Source organism: Microtus pennsylvanicus, chromosome 4, assembly GCF_037038515.1.
Source record: "Microtus pennsylvanicus isolate mMicPen1 chromosome 4, mMicPen1.hap1, whole genome shotgun sequence".
Taxonomy (NCBI): domain Eukaryota; kingdom Metazoa; phylum Chordata; class Mammalia; order Rodentia; family Cricetidae; genus Microtus; species Microtus pennsylvanicus.
In genome coordinates, this window is record NC_134582.1 from 112,005,953 (window position 1) to 112,033,285 (window position 27,333).

The 27,333-nt window shown below is 42.8% G+C and overlaps 1 protein-coding gene across 1 annotated transcript in view; it reads right to left on the reverse strand.

Moving 5' to 3' along the window:
* The window catches only part of Gli3 (GLI family zinc finger 3), a 257,726-nt gene that overhangs the window by 12,959 nt on the left and 217,434 nt on the right, over positions 1 to 27,333 (reverse strand). The window contains exons 11-12 of the mRNA XM_075970160.1: positions 2,653 to 2,802; positions 1,152 to 1,316 (exon numbers count right to left, since the gene is read on the reverse strand). Of these exons, the coding sequence (XP_075826275.1) occupies positions 1,152 to 1,316; positions 2,653 to 2,802 (315 nt within the window). The remainder of the gene's footprint in view (positions 1 to 1,151; positions 1,317 to 2,652; positions 2,803 to 27,333) is intronic.

The window sequence follows — 27,333 nt, forward strand, 5'->3', positions numbered from 1 at the left end:
TAAGATTTTGATGAATAAAAACACGGACAAGGAGACACCAAAATGAAGGGTCGCTAGCAAAGGTTCTGCTCACGAGAGGTCAGACTTGAGCATGGACATAAACGTGTAGCTTCAGGAAGAATGTAAGTCACATGACCTGAATGGGGAGTCCTTCCAGAGGTCACTGCTACATAGCCCCTGAAGACACAAGGGCAAAGTCAGGGACAGAGATGTGCTGTGATCGCTTTCACGTATGGGAATTACTCCCTGGGTCGACCCTGTTGAATTCTTTGCTATACCTAGCATGGCAAAAGTGCTCGATACATAACTAGCTATCAATCTATCCTCAGCAAAAAGATGAAGGCACAAGTAAGAGAATAAGTCAATGCAAGTGAGTATCGGGACTTGTCTGGGATGGGCGACTGCAAGAGCCTGGGTTTCCAGCTCAAGTCTAAGGCTGCAGATGTGAAACTGCCCCGTACTCATACTCAAAGCCAAATCGGGAACCATTTTTTATTGTAAGCATTTATCAGTAATCTGGGGCTAATTACCTAAAAATAATAGCAATACAACATAAACCAACTACTACAATGAGGCTTCGCTCTCTGTGTCTTAAATACCTGCCTTACGTATCAGCTGGGCCACTAAGACTATCTTCCAAAAGCCTCTGGAATCTAGAATGGAATCTAAAGTCTATACGCTTTATTTACGCTGTTTGCTTCCCGGAAATAAGTTTAGAACGATGCGCATGACGATACCTCTGTCTCCAAGACAGAGTGTGAGCTTTCAGCAGTGAGCTCTCACCTGCTAGTGGGATGCCTCTGAGTCTCTTTAGTCAGAGCCCAACTTTGCATGGATTTGGGCTTCCATGGCCGAGCAGGCAGGCTGATTTACAAGTTAAATGCTACTACTGTCTGGCCAGTAGGTGGCAGTTCCAAGCAACAGGAAACCAAGTTCCCAAAGGGTTTTTATAAAATTTCCTCTTCATCTGCGTCACTCTCCACACAGGGTCCATGCCTGAGGCCCCAAACGTTCACTTGCAGGGTCAGAGCCCACTCATAGTGAGAACAGCCCGGAGAAAATAAAACAGAGCACACCTCCTTTACCATGTGTATTCCACAAGAAGGCTCATTGTTTCTGCCTGGAGCCCTGGAGCCCTGGAGGAGGCTTACCTCATTGGAATGCGTTCTGTTTTGGTGCTTGGCCCGATCTGAGGCATTGGAGAAAGCCTTGTTGCAGCCCTCGTGCTCACAGACGTACGGCTTCTCTCCAGTGTGGGATCTCAAGTGCGTTTTCAGGTTTTCTAGTCTCGAGTAGGCTTTTGTGCAACCTTCAAACTGAGGACAACAGGTAAATCTGGACCACTCTACACAATAGCAGCCGCAGCTAGTGCTTAACCCCCTCTCCAAGTGGATAAAAACTTGACCTTTCAAGGGTCAGCAGCTTTTCAAAACCGTGGAACAAAAACTCCACTAAACTCTGCATTTATTGGGATTCAGATGTGGCTTGGGGCCTTGAAGACAAAGCATTGTCAGTGCCTGTAAAACTCCTGAAGGCTTTTTTTTCCTTTCCTATTTTTTTTTTAATAGACAGCTCAATGTGGACAATGAATTTCATTATCTGTTCATTGATCTCCTCCAATTCCCACTGATTTCAGATTCAGCACAAAGTTCATTAATATGGCTTTGTGTCTATACAAAGCCATGGAATTTGATCATGTTTGTAAAGGGCCTTTAAGATGTAAAGTACCAGGGCTGTGCATTGCTCAGAGCACCTCCTGAGAGAAAGTGCGGCCCACTCCAGAGGCTTACACTCTATTCCTGAGACTGAGCAAAGAGGGAGAATTCAGAGCCAAGGGCAGCTGGATATGCCTTACCCGAAGGCTTGGGATGAGAAGCGGCTTGAGTTTTCCCAAATTTCAGAATATATACAAACACATTTTGAAACACCACAGAGACAGACAATGCGCTCATTTATTTATGTTTTATATATACCATATGCAACAGACTAATAATAATGTGGTACAATAGTTTCAGTGCACCTGTGTGGTGACTGCAAGTGGCTGCAAATGTTGTAAGTGGGGCCTTTTACTTGGAACATTATGTTAGCATCCAGACCTTATAAGTAGGACTGAAGTGTTCTCCCATGAGCTACATCCCAAACCTAATATCTTGAGTTTTGTTTTTGATAAAAAATGCTCAATTTAGGGCCTTTAAAATGGGTCAAAGTGCATGCTGTGTACACCTGACTACAAGAGTTTGATACCCGAAGCCCATATACGAAAGAGTACAAGGAGAGAATCAGCTCTACTACATACACAGATAATGAATTAAACTGAAAAACTGAAAAACACATCAACGTTGTGCTTTGTTCTGTAGTGTGCAGAACTGGCGGGGGGTGGGGGGGTAAGGCAGACACAGAAGCCATGAGCACAAGAAGCCAGCCACCTTATGCCCACTTGCCACAATGCAGAGATGTCCTGTCTAAAGCTCAACTTCGGGACACTTGACCTAGACAGTGCGCCATCTCTCTCCTCACTACCGCCCAAACTACCCTTGCAGGACCTGGGGTCATCAGCTTGCAGAACCCGAGGATAATACAGAAGACCTGCAGAGGGAAGCGTCACACTCGCCTGTGTGAGGGGACACTGAGGATGTCCAAGCGTGTACTCACTGTGCACTTGTGAGGCTTCTCGCCCGTATGTCTTCTCATGTGCACAACCAACATGTACTGGGCTTTGAAGGGTTTCTGCTCTCTTGAACAATCAAGCCAACGACACACAAACTCCTTCTTTTCGCCATGAATGTGGTCATTGTTGATATGCTGAGGTTGAGGAAAAAAGAAAGAAAATCAGAACATATTAGTCAATTCTCAACGCAACAAAAGAAAGTGAAACAGTGTTCAACTTTTAAGCCTCGAAGACACATGAACAGCTTCACGACATCACAATTTAAAAAACATAGAGTACATATATTTTTAAGATAGACTTGCTGATGCTAACTGAGTAGCCAGTTTGGGCGACACTACTGTAGGCTTGGCATCCAGAAAAATTACTTGATACTGAAATCCGAAAAGCACAGGTTTAAGCCTGAGGTGCACAGCGTGTGTGTAAAACAGGGTGAGCTGCTCTTTCACTCATGTGCATGTATGTGTAAGGACCAGGAACACACATGCACCGGGATTCCATAACAAGGCCTAAGAAAAAAAGAGCATTGGCTGAGACGGGGACAATCTCTTCCTGAGAAATAAGCACAGAGAACCAGGCGCTAGGGAAGACAATCTGTGACAGTCGCCCGATGACTTGTCGTTTCTCAGCCATTTTTTCCGTCCACCTGTAGAATTATATTAATAGCGTAAGTTTTTTTCAGGTTATTATGTCCATGGCTGTTTCCTTTGCTCATGTGTGTGCCTACTATGTGGGGTGCCTGGTATCTGAAGATCAGAGAGAAAACCAGGTCTGTTGTGGTGGCTGAGAACCAACGAATTCGGGTCCTCTGTAAGAACCACAATGTTAGTGGTTCCCTTCCTAATGCTCTAACCCTTTAATATAGTTCCTTTTGTGGTGAACCCCAATCAAGGCTTTAGGGCCAGCTCTAATCTACATCTTTAGAAGGATATGTAACCAGGTAGTGGTAATGCACACCTTTAATCCCAGCACTTTGGGAAGCAGAGGCGGGTGGATCTCCACGAGTTCAAGGCCAGCCTGGTCTACAAAGCAAGTTCTAGGATAGCCAGGACTGTTACACAGAGAAACCCTGTCTCAAAAAAAAAAAAAAAAGAGTAAATAATGGAAGGACATCTGAAGTGCCTTCTGACAGGGGACATGAAAAACCTACAACAATATCTGCTGAGGTGTAAGGGAGCTCTCCAGATACAACCACACTGGACTTACCTGAAGTGCCAGTGGCACATGCTGGCAATGCCAGGACTTGGGAGCCTGAGTGGGAACACTGCCAATTGAAAACTAGACTAGATCACACAGCGAGACCTTTTCAACACCAAAATGAATTAAGTCGTTCTCTAGTAGGTTTAGTACACGACTCAAATGTCCAGTTCTAGACTATCAGAGAGATTTTTCTTTTTTTTTTTGGTTTTTCGAGACAGGGTTTCTCTGTGGCTTTGGAGCCTGTCCTGGAACTAGCTCTGTAGACCAGGCTGGTCTCGAACTCACAGAGATCCGCCTGCCTCTGCCTCCCGAGTGCTGGGATTAAAGGCGTGCGCCACCATCGCCCGGCTTATCAGAGAGATTTTTATCCTGTTTTTATTCTCTGGCCAAGCTATGTTGTATTTGCCTCATTTTAAGGCTACCAAGTACACATTTTCAAATAAACAGATATGCATCTTTTGGAATTCATCTAGTAATTACAGTTCTCATGAGTTCTGTTGGAGTGGCGACACAACATTTGATATGTGCCTCTGACTGCTCCAGCTTGGAGACCTAATGGTAATTTTCTGCTACCAGAATGGGGCCTGTTTGATTATTCTTCTAGGTAGCTGATTGCCTGAGGATAAAAAAATTTGCATGGAAAAAATAGTTTTCTGTGTTGTTTCTAGAAGTTAGAGCTGGATAAAGGCAGAGAAGTCACTGCCTTCCTTTCCTTGAGCAGGCGTTGGAATGCATGACGAACTGCCAACACTGAGCAGCACGGGACAATCTTATCATGTGGGACAGTGTGCAGAAGACCAGTGTGACAGCGGAACCGTTTTCCTGCTGGACTTCCTATCATCAACCTAGGGAGCGGTATCCTAGACATTATAGCTGTGCACGTAACCCACGAAGATGTGCATCCTGCAAGGGACAGTCTAGTCAATCACACTGGACTGCAAACTGCCGAGGACGATCCCAGGGTGTGGCCCAAAGGACTTCTGAAATAAAGTCTTTCCGAGAGAAAAATAGACTAGTGCATAGGACTGCAACATGAAATTACTATTGTTTCAGTTTTCTCCAGTTACTGGAAATTAGCAAATTGACTCTTGTCATAAAATTCAGGGAAAGAAGGTGGGGGAATGGGAGGAAAAAAAGCAATGGAGGGAGGCAGATGAAATACAGAGAGAGGAAAAGGAAAGATTGTCACTGGAACAGGTTCTAAATTTCATATACTCATCCACAGACTGTGTCCTGGTGCTTGGCAGTTATACAGTGTTTGTTGAGTTTACCTGATCTATGCATAAAGAAAACAGTACGAGCAAAAGGCGCTGCCCTGAACACTCGTTTATCTTAAAGCAACTCGGCTTCACCTGGTATTTGATGCATAGTATTTTGTTACAATTACTCTTAAGAATTAAAAAAAGATCTTAAAGACACCCAGGCATGGTCCACTCTTTCCGGGGGGGGGGGAAGCCAAGGGATACAGAGATGGCAATGACTTTGCCCTCGCATGCCTTCAGGGTGGTGTGCAGTAAGCCTTCTGCAGCAGGCCCGGAGATGGGGACTGAGGCAGACATAATTCCTGCCCTAAGGAAATTACAGTCTCCTGGAGGAAAACAGGTAATAACTTAAATTACTGTATAATTACAGCTGTGATAAGCACTATGAAGGGAAAGAATGGGTTCCTAAAAACACATAACGGGTCTGAGATCAGTACACCACATCAGGGATCAGGGGTCAGTTCAAATGAAACAGCATTGAAAACAGAACCTAAAGGCTGAATGAAGCCCCTCTAGTTTGCAGGTCAGACTGAGCATGGAGACAGGGGGAAGCCTACGTCAGACAAACGACACAGAAGCGCTCACTGCAGGTTATATCTTGATGTCTTTGAGGATGGTGGTGACCTCCACCGACAGGCAGCCCTGGCAGGTTCCAGGCACTGCTGCTGTTTGGAACGGTGAGAAGGTACAAGCTTCCCATGGGTTACTGGGGACACTGCTGAGATCGTCAGGCATGGTCTAGCTGGCCAGGACTCACAAAAATAAATAAATAAAAAAGCAACAGGCTTATTCAAGTCTCCAGCAAGGTTGCGGGGCTGTACTCAAACAACACAGGCCTTGCATGCCTACCCCCATAGAGGATAAAATAACTGGAACCACTTAAGGAGCCACCTGAGCAGCGGCGGGGTGCCAAGAGTGAGTGAAGGACAATGAATGCTCACCTTCCTCTGTCCTGCTGACCCATCAGAACAGTTGTCCATGAGCCATCTCCTGAGGCAACCTGGGACCTAGCACTTTTGTATGACGTGAAAGAGCAAGGAAAACAGCTGCCTAGCTCCCCACAGACATTCCCTGCAGGTGACAGGGAGAGGATGGCTCTGGAATGGGTCTAAGCTGGATATGCTAGGTACTGAAAGTGGCCAGGAAGTTAAGAATCTGTATACAATAGCAGGGAGAGCTTTGTCTCTGAGCAGGGAGTACAGTTGTAGGGAACGGCAACTATGTGCTTGCTTAGTCGGTGGGGCATGCCCAACTGAGCATGCTGTCATTTCCATATGGGAGGGGCAAGGACGATTTGTGCTGGCTAATTAAAACTCCAAATTCTGCAAGACTAGCTTCTTGGGATTGTCTCCTTACCCCAGTCTCAATATGTTTTATAATATTTCTGAAACTGTTCTTAAATTCAAACTTAATAGATTACACTTTGTGTGTGTGTGTATAAAGAAATTCCAACCATCTATGAGGAAAGTGAACAGACTCTTCTCAGAAGGTGTAGTCAGTTACCATAAAGAAATAAAGAGGCATCTCTCTGACCATGTAAGATTTTCAAATGTGTTTAACACTTTGGAGGTTTTAAAGATGTAGGAATTAATTATTAATTAAAATTCTAAGGAATCGTACCAAACCCCATGTGGTTGTAAGGTTTAAATGGTTACTTCCCTTTGAGAGTACCGGGTCTCTGTTGCTGTCAGTCACATGAGCACTCAGATGGACAGAAAGACACTGGTGGCCTCAGTAGCACACCGTGTGCCTTGGGCAGATCATTTGCCAATTCTGGCCTTAATGATCTCATCTGTAAACGTGTAGTGACAAATTTACATATATAAGGGGCTAGCAGGCTTTTCCTGTATAAAGCCAGGCAGAAATACCAAGCTCTGTGCTAAAAGTACCTCTGTCACCAGGTATAGACTCAGCGAGGACGGGAGCTGGTTACTTACAGATGTCAGAAATTCGCAGAGGTCAAAAATATTTCTTAACGTTTTCTTTTTAGCTGTTTAAAGCCATCGAAATGAGCCTAGCTGACATGCTCAGCTCAGGGGCCACACACACACACACACACAGCAAACCAGGCAGTGGTCTATATCTGACCCATAAACCCGTCATTTGCTTGCCCCCAAATGAGATAATTTTTGAAGTCTTCCTTCTTATAATAATATTTGACAGTTTATTTCTCAAACATGAAAAAGCATAAGCAGAAAGAGGTAGGTTTTCAAGCTAAAGAAAAGAATCAAGAAAGGAATAAAAACCAGGTTGCTAGTGAAAAAGAAAAAGGAAAAGAAAAAAAAGTGTACATGAAAGGGAGGGGGTTCAGCCACAAACACCTCAGTATATGCATCATTTTCCTGGGTTTGGGTCAAAAGTGCACTCATTTCTCTCTCTAAAAACCCAAGGTCACTGAGAGTAACACACAATGAATAGACAATTGACAGTGAACAGGCAGACTGATTCCCTGTGACACTGGCCTGAAATTCAATGGCTGTGAGTTTATTTGTGGTTTCGCTGAAAACGTGACTTCCTAACAGTGACAATGTTAATCAAATATATAAATAATTTAATTGAAGGGAAAATAATGCATGATTAAATTCTAAACTAATCCAACACTACGACATGCAATTTGCCAGAGGCCCAAGAACCAGAAAGAGATAGATGGTATAAATTACAAGGCTGTGTATGGGAACCACTCTAAATGTTCCCTGTCTGAATAAACAGGGCACACGGGCAGCAGCACACTCCCAACAAAAGCCAAGTCCAATGATGGGACTTCCAGTTGGAACCATATCTGGCTGAGGCTATGGTAGTTGATGAAATTAACATTGCATAGCAATCAAACTAAGTCAGTATTTACCGACTGTGACCATGCCTTTAGCAGAATGAGGCAAGGCCCATAATTCCATCTTCCCCACTCTGGTCTGCGTTTGCCTAGAGAAAGGCAGAACTCAACAGCTTGCTTGCCGATGGGAGAAGTGGAAGGCAGCTCTTTACTTCAAGGGATTCTCTTTGGGAAGCTCTGCCCCACTTGTCAACCAAGGAGACTTGGAGAGGGGCAGAAGAGAGACCTGAAGGGAGAGGGAAGAGGAAGCTTTTCTTCTCCTTAGCAGCAGCAGAATGGAAGCCCACAATGGGCTTCACTGAGCTAATCAGGGTCCTTTCTTCTTGCTTCATTATGTGCGTGAGTTCCGAGCAGGCCGTTTTCCTAACCTCCAGCTGAAACACACATGTGGCCCAGCCACTCTGGGTGCTCGCACAGCCTTGCATAAAGCTGCTATTCAATCAGTTCACGAAGCTTGGAGGTGCGTTCTGCTTTTGTTCTGCCTCCCTCTCTCTTGGCCAGATTCAATTTCCACTTGGTAAGCACGGCTCCCTAGATAAGTAGGCTCCGTTCTTAGTAACTCCTTGAGAGGGGAGGCTATTGCGCTCTTCAGAGCTGAGCAGAACATTCACTCATCCCACCTACTGCCTAGGGTGACTCACTGATCAGGAGGCAAACACTGGCTGCCTCCCAAGTCTGTTTTCTCTAGCCGGCAGGATCCAGACAGTAAGGAGCGAATTCCTCCCGCTGATGCCCTGAAACAATCCCTGCTAAGCACACCCAGAAGCAGCAACAGCGAGACAGGCAAACCTCGAGCCCTGAAAACAACAGCCAGCATCATTCTGTCTTTGGCACTTATCTACTGTGCTGGTCTTCCCATCACTACCTGTTTCCCACGGAGCTAAAAGGCCCTCACAACGTGTGTTGTCAGGATTTCCACAGTACCAGGTATATATGAAAGCATACAATATGATCCTTCTGCACAAGTGCACGTGATTCTGTTTCCCCCACACACATAGATTGATGGATGTGATAGACACAGTAGCGGTCCATGAATACATACTATTCATGAAAAAGTGGAGCAGAACCATGGGCCTGAAGTTCTCAGGCTCCACAGTCTCTTGCTGTGGCTGGAATACGTACTCCCCCTTAGTTTTGTCTACTGTCAGTGCTCTGGCCACACATTTTGTATCTAGAGCCACCAACATGCCATTCGGATGTTACGATCACATTATATATGGATCCCATGGCAGCTGCCCTGCCTCAGCATCCGGCGAGCAGGTAGAGTCATCATACTTTGCCCCATGACTCTATTTTCAAAGGAAGGAGTAAAACAGAAACATCTACAACAGAATGCCAAACTGGAACTATCTGATGCCTCCTGACTCTTCCCATGGCCAGACGAGCTCATGAATGGGGCTGCTGGGAAGAGACACTAGTGTCACGCCTCAGGTTTGCTGAAGAACTGGACCCGGGGGACGGGGATGGGGAGGGCGTTCTATCTGGCATAAGGTGAGGCATAAAGAATTAAACGATCTTAAGAAAAAAATTCAATCTCAATTTGTTTCCTGGGTTTATACATCTATTATCTCTTGGTTTAGGTTCCCAGAGATATCTGTGGAAAGGAGGGAAAGGAGAAAGTGATTTAGACTTCATTAAAATTTAATTCACAGTAAAACCAGTATGGGAGAGAGATAGAAATGATTTACCTAAAAGAAAAGCAAATTCCCTGAGAATTCCTCCCACTTTACATCTGAGCTCAGCTGACATCTTCTCGCGAGCATTACTTGATAAGCAGTATTTCTGAAAAGTTCTATGACTGTCATGGCTTGGATTATGTTAGGGACACATTGTGATTGGATTCCTTAAAGCATTAAGAAGCAGAAATAGAAAAACGGCGCAAATCACAAACTATCAGGGCTGAAATAGGCCGTATATATCAATATGCACTTTAATTTTAGATAAACAAAATAATTTAAATTGTTTTGGTGGCACCTGTCAATCTTTCAAACAGATTACTTGAGAAGCTGCAGCAGCCTGCTGTGGGAGGGGTCTTCTCCAAAGACTTCCCAGAAGGACTGCTACAGTTCTAGCTGGCTAATAAAAATTCTGACTCACCGTAGCTGTTTGACACACTACAAAACCAATCAGGAAAACATCAAGAACTTAAAAACAGCACTTTAAAAAAATTTTTTAAAGAAATTTCCAATTTCTGGTCTGTGAACGTTAAGTATTAGGTGAGACCAAGAGATCTGTGCTTACTGGTTAGAAATGAATGAATGAGTCCCCACTGGCAGGTGTCTAGCACAATTATGCAAGATAATCATTTCTTTTATGGGTTAAAGAAGGCAAAGTTATTTAACATGGTGAACATCATCTATGAATGAGGGGCTCTGCGTTAAGAATGAAAATGAATGGGATTAAAAGACAAATCCCAACTCACTCCCTGCAAACCAAGACTGAGGCGAGCTGGATACATATTCCATGGAAGCAAGAACCCATGATCATTCACTGGTGTAGGAGTTCTTTCCGTTTGTGTGTTGCTTTCATTGGACAATGGATAAAGAAACTGCCTTGGCCTTTTGATAGGGCAGAACTTAGGTAGGCGGAGTAGACAGAACTGAATGCCGTGCATCTCCTGCCTGAGACGGACGCTAGTTAGAATCTTGCCAGTAAGCCATAGTCACATGGCAATACACAGATTAATGGAAATGGATTAAATTAAGATGTAAGAATTAGCCAATAAGAAGTTAGAGATCATGGGCCAGGCAGTGTTTAAATGAATACAGTTCCTGTGTGATTATTTTGGGTGTAAGATAGCTGAGGGCTGGGATGAAAAGCAGCCCGCTCCTCCTGTTACAATTCACAGGTAGAATCTAAGTGGACAAGGAAGAGTAAGGTTCTGGGGCCAGCATTATGGCACAGATGCATGCTGGAGACACGTTGAGTGAAAGAAGCTACGGAGCAAAGCACAAACAGTTCAAGGTAACCCCGTCACCACCAGGCTAAGTAGATCTATGCGGAATGAAAGTAGATGGCTACCTGTGGGTGGGATCCACGCAGAAAACTGAGAGCTATGGGGTGATAAAATGGATTCAACAGACAAAATTGCTGTGTGTTTTAAATGGGTGAATTACACGGTGTGTTTATTACATCTCAGTAAGGATATCATCCACTTACAAAGGAAAAAAAATCACAAAAATCTACTCTATGATGGAATCTGAGGAGGATGTGAGGAAACAGGAAAAGCAACAGCAGAAAGAGTAGGTGGTATGTGACTTCCCCGAGGGCTTCTCTTCTGTAGAGACCAGGGGCTGACGAGCGGCTTTCCACACAAGCTCAAGGCTCCATGATGCCGCTGACCTAGCCCTGATCTCCCATAGGAAGAGCTGAAGAAAAACATTTTGAAGACAGTATCTCCTGCTGGATTCCATGAGGGACTCAGAGAGAGAGAGAGAGAGAGAGAGAGAGAGAGAGAGAGAGAGAGAGAGAGAGAGAGAGAGAGAGAGAGAGAGAGAGAGAGAGAGCGCAACCTAGAAACTGCATGGGAATCACATCATGCTTGCTTTTTTTTTTTAAATTTATTTCCCTTTCACATCATGAGGAAAAATGGAGGGGAAATTTTAAACTTGATTTGCGAACAAAGTCAACCCCAAATTATCACAAACTAACACCAGTACCAAGTGAGAATATGAAATAATGCACAATTAGAAAAAACAGGCCCCCTCTACTCCACACTACACCCAAGCACGGTGAATGCAGAATCCCACAGGCTGCTTGCTGTTGCTTCAAATCATGAGATATCCAGGGAGGTATCAACCCATATAATATAATATAATATAATATAATATAATATAATATAATATAATATAATATATAAAACATAATATATTATATATTTATAATTATATAGTTATAAATTATATAGATATATAATATAATATGTATATATAATATAATATATAATAAAAGTTTTGTATTTGATCCTCTATCTTCATTCTAAGAATGCCTAGATTCACACAGAGCAATAGTTACTGATGTAAATCTGCTAAGGACCCAGGACTTCCTTCTCTAAAGCTGTGAGTCGAACCTAGTTTACTGAAACATAGCCATCACTCTTCTCGCTCACAGCTCAATAAGGAGACTGGTCTACAAGACATTTTCAATTTCCTAGCCAGGCATTGTGGAGAGCGCCTGTAATTCCAGCTCCTGGAAGGCTGCGGCAGGAGGACTGGAAGTCTGAGGCCATTTTGGGTTACACAGTGAGAATGTATCACAAAACAACAATATAATAACAACAATAACTATTAAAACATAAAAAACTTTCCGTTTCTGTTCTGGAAGGGCCGATATCCAAATACAATTAAGATGCTATAGAAACATTTGACCTGCTTACTGCAGAGTACTGGGCACATACCTACCCACACCCTATCCTCTTTCTTTGTTATAGGTAGGAAGACAAAACCACAAACTCTTTTAAAGCAAAACTGATCTGGGCTTTGTAGCATGATTAATAAAAACCCAGAGACAGATATTGGGGTTCAATCTGAAGGTCAGAAAAGCCAAACAGACAGCCACTGACTGGCTCTTACCTCTACCAGAGTTTGAAATGGCGATCTTGCCTCCAGGAATCTCAGAATGAGACTGTGCCTGAGAGCTGTCTCCTCCCATCTTATATTCCTCTCTAGTGCTGGGATTAAAGGTGAGAACCATTACTGCCCGGTTTCTATGGCAAACTAGTGTGGTTACTGGGATTAAAGGTGTATGTCACCACTGCCTGGTCTGTAAGGCTGACCAGTGACGCTGATGGACTCTCTGATCTTCAGGCAAGTTTTATTTATTAAAATACAAATGAAATATAACTTAACTACCCCCCCAAAAGAGCCAGCGTAAGCTTGAAAGAGTTGAAGAGTACTCTTGAATACCACAGATTAGATGGAAAAGAATACTCTACCTGCAGGAAGGAGAAAAGTATTAACTGTATCATCATGGAAATGATAAGTAACTTAGCAAATCCATCTTCTGAAAGGATCGTCTATTTCATCTCTTTACAGCGAACAAAGCAAGCAGGCACATGGTTTCCACCCTGAACTACAGCTATAGGAGAGGTGGAAGAAAGGCCTCCCTTCTGTTCCCCAGTCGCTTCTCGGTTCAGCTCCAAAAGAGGACAGCAAAACAGCCAAAAAATGCAACCTCTCCCAGGGACTGGAAGAACTCATCATTCACTTGTGTGGATCATGCCCAGAAATGCAGCGTGTCTAGGAAGCATTACCAAACCTGGACACCATGTGTATGCCAAGGTCGAGTTTTCAGAAGCATGACAGTGTCCTGGAGTATTAAAATCCTCCTACACTGTGTGGCTTTCTCTACCAACAGGAAAGGTGACTGGAGTTTCTCTATATATGGCTTCCATATATCTACTGAAATAATTCTTATTTTGTTATAAAACTTTGAAAAGTTGAAAAGTCATAAAAGAATTTACAATAGCACTTCTTAGATTTTAAATTTTAAAGTGCTTAATTCTTATTCTCTCTCTCTCTCTCATACACACATACAGACACACACACTAGCTCTAAGAATGGAGAACATTCATACATTATGCCTTCTTGAATACAAAAACAGCTACAAACTTTTACTCTTTGAAATGCAAGATGCTAAGCCTTCCATTATCTAAAAGTGCACAAAATGTTAACTAACCTTTATTTTATGACCCCAGGAATCCACATAGAGCTAGGCATGCAGGCACTCATAAGAGGGTTAACACAGAGCATGTTATGAGAAAACGAACAATTTAAACATAAATGGAAAAAGTAAGAACGAGCTTTTAACAGGCAGCTGGCCTTTTGCAGTGCTCTATAAACCCAGGCTTTCTCTGCCATACTGAGTTCTGATTCTGGACACTATGACACCAGCCCTTGAGCTCACACACCAGTGTAAATGTTCTCTATCCTAGTCTGATCATTGAAAGATTTGTTAAAATTGCAACAGGTTTTGAATCATCTAGTTCTAATAGTTAAGGAAAAGTCAAGAATTCTGTCCTTTTTAAGGGGTGGGCATGAGAAAGAGGGAAGGAGGGAGGGAGGGGGGAGAGAGAGAGGGAGGAGAGAGAGGGGGGAAGGAGAGAGAGAGAGAGAGAGAGAGAGAGAGAGAGAGAGAGAGAGAGAGAGAGAGAGAGAGAGAGATTGCTCACAAGCACCTCTACAGGGATATGGAAATGAGAGGACAATGATGTTTTCCTCTACTGCTTTGAAAAAGGATCTTTCATAGAATCAGATGCTTTTGTTCGGGTGAGGCCAGCTAATCAGCAAGCTCCTGGTATCTACCTGTCTACGCTGTTCTGCAGTTACACACATACAGCCATAACTGGCTTTTCATATGAGTACTGGGGGGATTCAAACACAGCAAGTACTCATATACACTAAGCTATCTCCTCAGCCCAATAATTTGAAAAGCAAAATTATTTAGAGAGGAGGTTGAAAAGTCATTTTCAAAAGTCATAGACCAAGCACATTTCTGGACAGTATTCTTCCTAAAAGTGGTCTGTCAATCATGTTGCTGAAAGAGTCTCAATGGGAAAGTGTTGGGAAAACATTTAGCAGTTAATAAAAGTGTGTGTGTGTGTGTGTGTGTGTGTGTGTGTGTGTGTGTGTGTGTGTGTATAGGAGGATGGCAGTGACTGATGACAGAAACAGATACATCTTATAAATGACTATTTGGAACCTGCCACCTCTCCCATTGTGTTGACTCATTCTCTCATTACTAACTCCGTGTTTATTTAGGGCACACCAGTTATATTCTAAGCACTGAACAGGCACGATGAAATAAGACACGCCCACTGGATCTCACCAGAGACTGGCTACTGGGATGCAGGAAGGAATGCTGCCTAAAAATTAGCCTTTGCATCAGACACCCAAGCTCTGCAAGTAAACAGTAAGACACTTGGGTGAATACACGGTTCCTTTCCCCATGAGAAATGAGCATGCTTACTGAGCAGAGCAACGCAGGTTCATGTCATTAAATCAAGGGGTCAGGAAGATCCCGGGACTCTATGCCACACACGCTTTTTACCACGCAGGAATCTTAATCTTAGCATTTTCCAGTCATCTTTTTGACCAATCACTCCTAAATGTTTCAGTCTGTTAGTACTGTTATATCCAAGGAGATTTATAACATTCCTTAAGTAATGTAAATACCAACTTCATCATTAGACTATAATTTTCTATACCATCCTAGCAGAAGTCAGAGTTTATAGGAGGGGTTCAAGTTTAGCCATCAGTCTATGTGCACTAACTGTGTGTTGTGGACAATAAAAATGAGTACAGAAGAAGTATGAGATGATACCTGAAGTGAACAAGTAATCCAAGCGGGAAATGTGCAAACAAAAAAGTGTGTGTGTGTGTGTGAATTCAGAGTAAAGAGAGAAACACATCATAGAAGGAAAAGAGATAGAGTCTCACATCAAAAAGAGCTCAGTATGCCAGGAAGTGATGTCAAGGATAATGTGAAGGAGTGTGAGTGAGGAGTGTGTGTGTGTGTGTGTGTGTGTGTGCGCGCGCGCGCGTGCGTGTGCGCGTGCTTGTGCACACACTACAGAGGTAGTATGGGGAAAATACAAGGAGTGATGAGTGCCCTAGGATACTTAGATCTCAGCTAAGCAAGCATTTTAAAAATGATTTTTATTTATGTATATATCTATCCCTCTGTGTGTATGCCATACATGAGCAGATGGCCGTAGAGACCAGAAGAGGGCATCAGATCCCCTAGACCTAGAGTTGCTAGCTGCCCAATGTGTGCCTTGGGAACCCGAACTCAGGTCATCTGCAAGAACAGCATAAACATTCTTAACTGCTGAGCCATCTTTCCAGCCGTAACAACCAAGATTTTAATTAAGGTTGTTATGAGATATGGTTTTTAAAAGGCTAGCTCTGGCAGCGTCACTGGGGGACTGAGTAATGCCAGGGCATTATACTCACTCGGGGAGCTGCTCTGTTACCCAAGAGATCCGTGGCCTTGGAGATGGAGAGTCAGCATTAGATTTGAGAGAACCTTTGGAATAACTTGTGAATGTTGACTTAAAGGTACTGTAATTTCTAGTTTTGAAGTTTCCAAGACAATATCAGCATTGGAAATTCAGCAGATCTGGAGCATAAGACACAGTGGAGGGGCCTTTAGAACATCTCAGTAGAGAAGACAACCATGGACCCAAGGTTTTATAAATCTGTGGCAGGAAAATAGCTTATCTAGTGAGAATAAGGTCCTGATTTGATCCCCCAACCCCATGTTCTAAAAGACTAGCTGCAGATTGCAATCTACTTTTCTTCCCTTTGTTATTTTGATCCTATTAAGACACTTAGAGAGAATTTTAAATATTTCATACAACTGAATTCAAAATTCCATAATCTATGGCTACTGTGCCTATGGGTTAAAGGGTCAGCAATTAGAAACCATGTGCCACCAGATCCAAAACAGCAAAGCAGAAAGAAGGAGATGAGGGTGAGGCTATGGGCACGGGTGCAAGCCTGGGAGGCCCACACACAGGAAGCTAAGGCTGCACGTCCCAGGTCTACACAAACTCCAATCCAACCAGGGGTCCAGAGCGAGACACTCAGGTGGCTGCCTGGTCCTAGTAGGTCTGGAGGAATCACAGAAGCAAAGGAAATGTGCAGCGTTCAGCGTTACTGCTTTGGGGAAGGGCAGCGGCTACTCTAGATTCCCTGTTCTGGGGGGCACTAAGCAACTGCACACGGATATCCTTGGCACTCTATTTCTAAGACATTCATTTTAGGTTTCTCTGTTTCTCCCAGGCTGCCTGTGGAATTCAGTCCAACGTTACATCCTGAAGTGGTAGCTGTCTACAGAGCTGGGAGGGCAAGCTGGGTGTGAAAGAGTGGAGCACACAGAGCAGATGCTGCCCTTGATTCCCACGGAGCATAGCCAGGGGCAGAGCCAGTGTGGCTAAGGATGCCGCTCCACAGGCTGGAGAGACAAGAGCATTTGACCTCCACCGTGGGCGTCTTCAAACCTTCCATTATACTCTTACCAAGACTTTTCCTCGTTGGTCCTGGTTCTGATCATTCCACTGCAGTTCCGTTTCCTACTCTGCTGCTCTCCCTTCACCCACGGCATCTATAACTTGCAACACATTGCAGCTTAATGTACTCACTGAGCTTATTACTTATTTCTGCTTCTGCGGATCCTGAGAGTTTAGCTGTTTTGTTAAAGTGATGTATTCTAACTGTTACTAGAGTTAGGGCCACAACTTGTGGGCCTACAAGTCAGGTTCAGTAACCTGTTCTCAGCAAGCCAATTACAGAGCCAAATAAAGTAGTGAAGGGCAGAAAAAAAGAATACTTTCATGTGGTCACATTGGGAAGAGGCGGGAAAAGACCCTGTGACCCGAGTCCCTCTTCAGATCCTGATCTGAGGTGTGGTTTAGGGAGACGGCCAGAGTTATGCATATCTAAGCAGTCTCTAGTGAAGGAAGGATCCTTCTACCACTGACCCATCGCTGTTTCAGTTCTGCCCTCCAGCAAGGTGGTCTAGCAACTTGCAGATCTCTTTCTGGGAAAAAGGTCCACTTCTGGTTGCCCCAGACTTTAGGCTTCCTCTTCTCCTAGGGGAAGAATCCAGGAGGTATTCTAATTTATTGGGGTACAGTGTTTCTATAATCTGATAACTAAAATAAAGAAAAAAATCTCCAGAACATAATGAAAGCTCAATAAAAATATGTGCTATTGGAACAAATGTGGTCTCAGCTTTAATACTACAAATCTGTGTTGCCATAGACTTGTGCATGGAGAACCAGAAGCCACAGGAAGAAAAACAATGTCCCATGACTGCCCCGCTTCTCACTATCTGAAAAAGCTTCTATCAGAGACACAGTAAAAGCGTCCTTTAACATTACAAGTGTAGAATGAAATTTGGGGTTCAGAAAGACACAATTCCATTACCGTACTTAGCTCCTATTTGTTACCAATGAAAAAAACGCTAAGATCTATTTGTGCCTACTATGGTAATATTAACACAGTCTGAAGCTAAGGGCCTGGGCAATGAACTGTGAGTCTGTACCGTCGGAATTATGCTCAGCTGGCGGCAGAGAGCAAATTATCTGATGTTTTATAGTAACTTTGTCATGGAATAATTTAAAAGATTTAGATGGAGGAGAGAGAAAAAAAGAGCCAGTTACTTGTATGAAGCTACCCTGGCATTGTCCCCTGGCTATTGCTCCTGACCACGCTTTACTCCAAGAATTCTTCTCCACGCAGTGCCGTTAAATACAAAAGACCAAAGGGCATATTTTCTCTTTAATTTGCTTGTGGAAATCTCATTAATGTCATGGAAATTTTGCTTCACCATGACTAAAGTGTTTGAAGAAGGAGAAATCAGGAAGTAAGGTTGGTCGCATAAATTTCCACTGGAGAAACAAAGGAGGAAAGTGCTTTACATAGAAATGCTACGGTCGAAGATGGCCAAGGCTGAGAGTTGGCAGCTGGAAAAGAATAGCAGTGAAGGCTGTGTGCCATGCAGCTCGCCCGAGAGAACTGACGGGGCAGCCCGCCTGAGCTGGGCATCAGCAACCTGCACGTGGCAAAATCATTCCTGGGGTTGGGTGACTTCTTAGCTTTTAGCCATGTCTGTCTTTTTGCTTTGTTTTATACTGCCATTGCCTCCTCAACAATGTAAGAATATCCCCATTTATTCCTAAAAACATGTTTTTAATTTGGAGAATGGTTCCATCAAACTTACTTTTACAAGCCCGTTTTCACAGGGATATTTGCCTAGTAAAGCATTCAACTTTCTCAAGCTTTCACTGGAGCCTTTTTTGACCCTTCAAGCACATGCACTCAAAAATATAGAACGCTTTCATAATGGTCTCCACATTGCACACAAAGAGGAAAATTTATACAGTGTGGCTATATAGTGGTGGATTATAATATTCTCCAGGGTAGAAAACAGTGAATGCATTTACAAGATAAACCAGACACAAGACAACCGAACGTTGTTGCTTGAATACTTACAGGATATTTATTTTTACCCTTCTTTAAATCTAAATTAGGTATAAAATGGCATCCGACTTATTTCATGTGCCATGCTGCACAAACACAATACAGATATGCAGACAACATTCTGTTAGGGAAAGGTGGCAACCTGGTTGTGACTCCCCCTGTACCTAGGCCCTTCCTCCCCACAATGGATTGATGTCCATCCGTAACACAGGGCCAAGAGAATATGGCAGCCAGATCAGTCATTTTTAGCATTGTTTTTTATCTCAGTTTCCAGGGACCTGGTCTGCAGGTGACACACACGGTGCCTCTGATCTCACCAAGTCTGCTGTCTCACCTGGTTCTCTAATGTCTTTCTCTTACTAGTTTTCCTATATTTCTTATCTCCCATAGGAAGGAATTTCAGAACGCTATTTGGCAGTGTATGTGATGAACTCCTGGCATAGAACCCAGACCGCAAGTCTCCACATATAGAGAATGAGGGAAAAGAGGGTATAGACTCAGTCTGCTCATTTGAGCCAAGGAGTTCATCAGAAGAGGAAACTTCCTTGAGTTTCTTTTAGTGATACATTATAAAAAATGTATAGACAAGAGGGTGACATGTGCTTATAAGGGACAAGGCAGATGAAAAGGAGTGACAGAAAGAGAAAGGTATTTGCTACGATTTCATTATTTTACAGTAACAACGAAGGCCCATTAAGAGGAAGCCATTGGCTTAGACTCTACCTCTGAGGAGACATGCCAGTTCCTCTTCCCTAAGAGTTACTGCAGGCTTACTGGCTCAGATTCTCTTCCTGCTGCTTGCCCATCTGGATAGAGAACTGTTAGCTATCTCTCCAGCAGCAAGTCTGCCTGCATGCCACCATGCTTCCTGCCATGACAATTAATGGACTAAACCCCTGAACTGTAAGCCAGCCCCAATTAAGTGTTTTCCTTTATGAGTTGCTGAGGTCATGGTGTTTTGTCACAGCAATAAAACCCTAATTAAGACAAACAGCAACAATTAAAAAAAAACCTCCATAACAATTATAACATCCAGACAGACAGACACCCCGCCACCCACACCCACAGTATACTGATTATGTATTGAAGACAGGCCAATCACCTTGACTCGGGACTTATATTCAAAACCAATAATCAACACTATAATGGTTAAATAAAAGATTCTTCATTAACAGTGGCTTTGAGCTTTGGTAACTGATAGTCTATAAGGAGACATCACACTTTAGGAAAATTCTCCTCTAGCTCAAATAATAAATTCCTCTTTATTTTGTTCCTAAAACATCACTGTTAAAAAGAGCTCGGTAACTTCTCTGAATTTTTCCTTTCTTTAAAGTTGTTGGTTATTTGTTTTCTCTTCCAGACTACAGACAGAAAAGGCCTCCACTCCCAGGGCCAGAGCCAATCCTGGTCCCCAGGGACTTCTCTGAGCTCTAGCATCCCCACCCAGAGCAAACTATATCTTCAAAATGCTCAACAGAGAATCCCCCATGGGTTATTCAACTGCTGGCTCCTATACAAAGAAAATACTGTCGTTTGCTCCAAGAGCTTTGTGTATCAATTTAAACACAGCAAGACAGACACAATACCCCGGAGACGAAAGCCTACCTTATTACATTCCTGACCCAAGAGAAAGGATTTGCCTGTAGGACATAAAAGGAACCCGAGGAAGAGTGGAAGACAGTTTCTTAATCCTAAACATAAAAACACATTATAATGCAGCATGACAATGCTTTAATCGTTGGCATAATTGTAAGATGTATATATAATATGATATAAGAAAGGTAAGGCAATTTGCTTTGGGGCCTTAGAGATTCTCCCTCGTAGTCTATTGTAGGTCTTCTGGATTTGAAGCATGCTCGGGGGAATATCGAGAGCAAGGTAACGTGATAGCGGAAGGCTTATTTCTCAGTAAAATCGCATCTTGTTCTGATTTGATTCATCTGAACGTGGCAAGTATGGTAAGGGAACGGAGCGCTCTGAAGACAGTGTTTCATGGCTCTTCGCTGACATCTGGTGCAAGTCCATGCGGCCATGCAGTCAGTGGACAACAGAGCCGTGATCTTTATTTCTGTGAATGGGAAAGCTGCTGGGAGAGACACTGCCATGTTCTCAGCTGTGCGCAGGGTGGATGCACCAATTTCCTTTTATGTCTATGCAAAAATACTTTCTACAAAGATTTCCCCGCATGATCCTAATTCTATCTCTCTGTCTCTCTCTCTGGCAAGCATCCATGGCTGAAGGGCTAGAAAGTGATAAAGAAACTTGACATCTGGGTAGTTCAGCTGTATTCCCCTTCTTTAATATTAGATATGGAAGAAAATTTACAGCATTCTTAAAAGTGGGAGTTTTTCCAACTTCACAACTTTACACTTGGTTTGCCCGTGACATGGGACTTTTCAACGTTTACTTTTATGAAAGTGAATTCCATTTGGCAGTGTTGAAAGAGGCCAAGGATCATTCTAGAACACAGGGAATCAGGCCACCACTCTTCTTTCATATGAGTAGCAAAGGTGAGAAACACACACAGTGAAACAGAAATTCAGAAAGACTGATCAAGGACATTCTAGTGGGGCATCATGTCCTTTCTTTGAGCATAAAAATTCCCCCAGCAACGCCATCAGCTCCATATCCTGCTTGGGTTTTGCATGTGCATAGCTTTGGCCTCTTTTACAGGGCTTCCCGATCATAGAGACAACATCTCCCTACCCTGGTACCCTCACGGCGTTTACTACTAGCAGGTGCTCGTGGAGCTGTGTTCCCTGTAACCACACAGATGGGGAATGTAACCTGGTAACAAGCTTTGTGTGCTCTGCTAGGGCAAGGCTCCAGTCTCCTCCACCGACTCAAACACTGGCTTTATTCCTGTGCTTCATTCAGATTATGACCTCTAGGCAGACAACACTTCCCACAGGCCTGCTGAGCACATGGATTTTTTTCTTTAAGTTAAAGATCATTTAATTGTTTTTACGAGAAACAGGGGCTAGGAGCGCTTTACGCTCATATGCAGTCACTAAGCTGACTCACTCACACCACTCTAGACCAAGGCTTGGGAAGCAGGCGAAAGATGGGAAGTGCTATCGAGGACTTGGAACCCTGGAGTGCTGACTACACTTGGACAGCTGAAACCATCACACTCTGCATATCCTTCTGAGGTGTTCCCAGCACAGGGGCTAATCCCTCGAGCGTGTCTTAAAGGGCACGGTTTTAAAGGCATGGTTGTGAAAAATAGCTCTTATGTTTGATATCTAAAAAGATTTGTAGAACCCATTCAAAAGATGCCCAAGGTATGCTGTAAACAGCTGTTTCTCAGTGTGGCAGGATATGAATTTTGTAAAAAAAAATTAATGAAACATTAATGGGCACTATTCCACAGCCATGGGTTAAATAGTTTCCCCTTCTTTAGTGACTGAAAATTAAATTTCATTTTAACTCCAGTGCCTCTCATTGGACCATAAAGTACAAACTGTTACTTTTCGGAAGAAAGTAAAACAATGAATCATGGCATTTCAAAGAATGGCTTAGCTTTATTGGCAGGGACTTTGGATGGCGTTAACATAATATTGGTGTAGACGAGATTAAACTCACATAGCTGACGTAATGCTTCAGCGATGGATATTTTTGCTTCTACATTACTCAACGTGGGTCTTGGACATCAACAGCAAAAGCACTTCTCTGTTACACAGAGGTAGTAAGCAATATGAACCAAAGCCCTTCATTATTTGGTTTCTCTTTGCTTACTTTTCTATGCCAACCTCCTTCATATCCCTATTTAGATACATTTTCTTACAGTGTTTTAGTCTGTATGGAGTAGGATGAACAGGTGTATTTTAAGAAGCTTCCTACAACACTCCTCCATTGCTGGTGGGAGTGCAAACTGGCACAGCTATTTTTGATATCACTATGATGATTTCCCAGACAATTAGGAAGCAACCTTCCTCAATACCACTTTTGGATATATACCCATAATATGCTCATTCGTACCACAAGGACATGTGCTCAACTATGTTCATAGAAGCATTGTTTGTCATAAGCAGAACCTGGAAACAACCTGAATGTTCCTCAACCAAAGATGGATAAGGAAAATGTGGTACATTTACACAATGGAGTACTACACAACAGAAAAAAATAATGGCACTTTGAAATGTGTGGGCAAATGGATGAATCTAGAGAACATCATATTGAGTGAGGTAACCCAGACCCAGAAAGACAAATGTCATATGTATTCCCTCATAAGTGGCTTTTAGACATAAAGCAATGAAAAGCCAGCCTACGAACCACAATCGCAGAGAACTTAGACAACAATGAGGACCATAAGAAAGACATACATGGATCTATTCTACATAGGAAGTAGAAAAAGGCAAGATCTCCTGAGCAAATTGGGAGCATGGGGACCTTGGGAGAGGGTAGAAGGGGAGGGGAGGGGAGGGGAAGGGAGGGGAGTGAAGAAAAATATATAGCTCAATAAAAACAATACTTTTTTTTAAAAAAAGAAAAGCACATACACACAAAAGAAGCATCCCACAATTATATTTAGATAACCATGAAAGATAGTATTCATGTGGGTGGCATATTTTGCTAAAAAGAGGGTAGACAAGCACATTATTTACTTTGGATTAGGTGTGACTCCATGAGAGGACATTATTATCAATATATGTGCAAAAAGACAGCAAAGCTATAAAGAAAAAAGGACTGGCATTCAAGCGAGGCTGCAGGTAATCTGGGGAAAGCCGAAATGCAGCGACAGATACTAAACAGCTGGGAACAGATACTAAACAGCTGGGGGAAAGGCCACAACAAGGGCACCATAGCACCGGCAAGCGGCAAGCGAGGCTGGCTAAAGGCCTCTCCACAGCGCTGGCAACCCATAGGGCAGAAATAAGTCCCCACTGCAAAGAGTTCCCTGCTTCCTCTGGTCAACAGTCCCAGACCTGTGATGCATACTCTCAGCAAACTGGGAGCAACTGCCTGAGAACTATAAAGAAACCAGGCCCACAGAATCCTGTTCCAATAAGGAATGGAATTTTGAAACAGAGCTATTCAGGATTCAGCAAATTGAAAACCCAACTTTTATGCAGATTTAAAGTGGCACCTGGGACACTGGGAGGAGCTGTAAAGGGTGGGACCAACACTCACAATTAGAACCATAAAGGAACAGAGAAAGTATCTGAGATGCTGTATGCGGGGACCCACCCTCAAACTGGACCAGAAACTGTCATCCGGTCATAAAAAAGAAGGGCTGGAGGGGAGGATTGCTTATTGCAGAACTGCCAGGAGTTCAACAGGCTTCTAGAAACTAGGAATATACTCCAGAGATCCTTGAGGTGGATCCAGCAGTCAGGTCAGTATCCAGCCACTGTATTCTTTCCCTCTACATCCATTCATCCTGTGTTTAATAACCAGTATCATTTTAGCTGCCTGGCTCCATTTTGATCTGTTCTCACCAAATGATCTTTTTATCCCTCGTTAATCTTTCTTCTTTCATTTTTTTGTTTTTTGTTTTGCAACGAACACAAGCTGCATGCACTTCCAGGGTCTCTGTGGCTCACCTCTGCAGATGGGCCTGTCCTATGTTATCTACAGCATATTGTTCTAGTTTTGGCACTGTTGCTATGACAAAATACTCGGCAAAAAGTAGCTGGAAGGGAGAGAGAGTTTCTTCTGCTCGGAAACTTGAAAGAGCTGATTCTATTGCATCCGTGCCAGGAATAGAGCGGAATGATTGCATGCACGCACGTGCACTGCTCAGCTCACCGTTTTACTATCACACAATTCAGATCCAAACCCGGGGAAGGGTGTAGCTAGCTTTCTGGCTGGGTCTTCACACATCCATTAACAATGAAGACACCCTGCACTGACTCTTCCCAGGTGACCCTAGGCTGTGTCACATCGACAGAACTAATCATCACACACATCTCTGCTTTCTTCTGCCCCTTCCTTCACCAGTCTTACTCTGCTTCCTATCCTCCTTCCCTTTTCACTCAAACCCGCAGTAGCTAATATATCAGTACCTACAGTACAATCAATGTCTCTTCACTCTCTAAAATGATTGGTGTTTACAGTATTTTGAATGGTCAGGGGAACGATCTACAACAGCCAGACTTTTCATTCTGAACGAGTGAGTTTACTAAGTACACAGCAAGCAGAAGTAAAAGAACAAACAGAGCAACAGCAGAAAGATAACAAAGCATCATCAAATTAGAGGTTTACAAGCATCCAGCGGAAACTGATTAGTCATGCTGGCGTTCCTGACTGAAAGTCCTGGGCAGAACAGAGCAGTTGTACCATGGAACCATGGATGAGCTCTCAGCTTCTTGTTCTCATCGCACATATTTCTATACCACGAGAGAAACCATAGCAACCTCTGCTGGCAATGATTTGCTTCCTAGTTGTTCTCAGGCATTATGCTTTTCACTGTTGAGCTGTTTTATGTTTTTCCTTCTTCTGTTACATATTGAGGAGGCCAGCCTGACTCAAGACATGGGTTATGCTTGAGTACGAAATAAGGGAGGACCTTGAGCTCTTGAGTCTGCTGTCCAAAAAAACTCCAAAGCACGTGGCAATTCACCAACATAATGCATATCATAGGTGTGATTTTTTTAGTTGATTATTAGTTTATTTGTAATGAACCAAACACTACATAGTAACTGTTGTAGAACGTTCTAGTCTCAGGGGAGTGTCATAAATGGAGTAAATTAACACCTCAACTGACTATCCAGCCTAGCTCCTCCAAAGCATTGCAACTTTTTCACTAAAAGAGGAAAGGTCACTTAGAAAAATAAAGTCAATCAACAATCTAATGCCAGGCATGCAAATTCTGATGCGGAAACACAAGTACCATGAACAACCAAAGCAACACCAATCCCACAGGAACGGCTCCCAGGGAGAGTGACTTAGACTAAACTCTTGACAAAGAATTACTAATATGTCTAAAGAGACTACAGAGGACACAAACAATTCTGGATTGGCTGCCAAGTAAAAACAAATGGCTGAATGACATAAGGAAGTGAAAATAAGTATGGAAATGCATTTCAATAGAGGTAAAAATACTGAAGAAAACCACACTGATACTGAAATGAAAGATTCAAAAGGCCACTGTAACAGCTCAGTAAGGAGCCTCACCAACAGAATGGGTCATGAGAAAGCACTTCAGGAGACAGGAATGTTCATGTGCAAATAAAGCTCATAAGATTTTCAACATCATGAAAAAGGTCAAATTTACAAATTATGGGAACACAAGGAGAATGATTTTATGCCAAAAGTATAGAAGAAATTTTCAGAAAAAGAGGAAAAAAACCTCTCATATATGGGTGAAGAATGTCCATCAATGTACACTAAATATACAGGATTAGAAAAGAAGCTCTCCACATACTGCAGCTCAAAACACTAACTACACGACACAAAGAAAGTGCACTGAAAGCTGCAGCAAGAGAGAAACATCAGTAAGTCACACATAAAAGCAGGAGCCTCAGAAAAACATAATATCTCAAGAGAAAAATTAAAACTGAGGACTCAGAAACATGTATTTCAAGCCTGAAAGATTGGAGCTGCTGACCTAGACTATTATACCCAGCAAAAATATCCATCACAGTTGAAGGAGAAAGGAAAACTTTCCATGATAAAAGATGGCTAAAGAAATTCATTACTACTAAGGCAGCTCTACAGGATACTGAATGGAAGACTTTTGACAAAAATAAATGCATTTAATGGGCTGCAGAAGAATAAAATACTAGAATAGTAAGTAGTAGACAAAACATGAAATCACCAAACACACACATACACACACACTGATTAAAAATTAATATTAATTAATTGCCAAATATAAAGACAGACTGGACTGGTAAGGTGGCTCAGTAGGTCATTTCATCTTGCATGTGTATTCAGGCACTTAGATGTGGAGGCACACACACACACAAAGAAATAAAATAAAAAATTTGAAGACAGACTAGCAAATGGGATTACAAAGTATGATTCATGTATTTGTTACCTTCAAGCAAGATACCTCATCATCAAAGATGGATACTAGCTTAGGGTAAAATATGGAAAACTAATCCCAGCTAATCAAGCTACAAAACAAGCAAGTGTCATGCATGGTTCTAATATCTGACAAAATAGACTTCAAATCAAAACTAGTCAAAGACACATGGTCAGTTCAATGAGCAGTCCTTCAAGAGGACATTATAGTTCTAAACATATATGCATGCATCAAACATGGGTGTACTTAGTTTCATAAAATAAATATTAATAGATATAAGGTAAGATAATAATACTGGGTGACTACAACACCCCACCACTCTCACCAATAAACAGGTCACCTTGACCATAATATATCACAGATCAAATAGACCTAACAGACAGCTACAGTATACTCATTCCAAAATGATAGAGTATGTT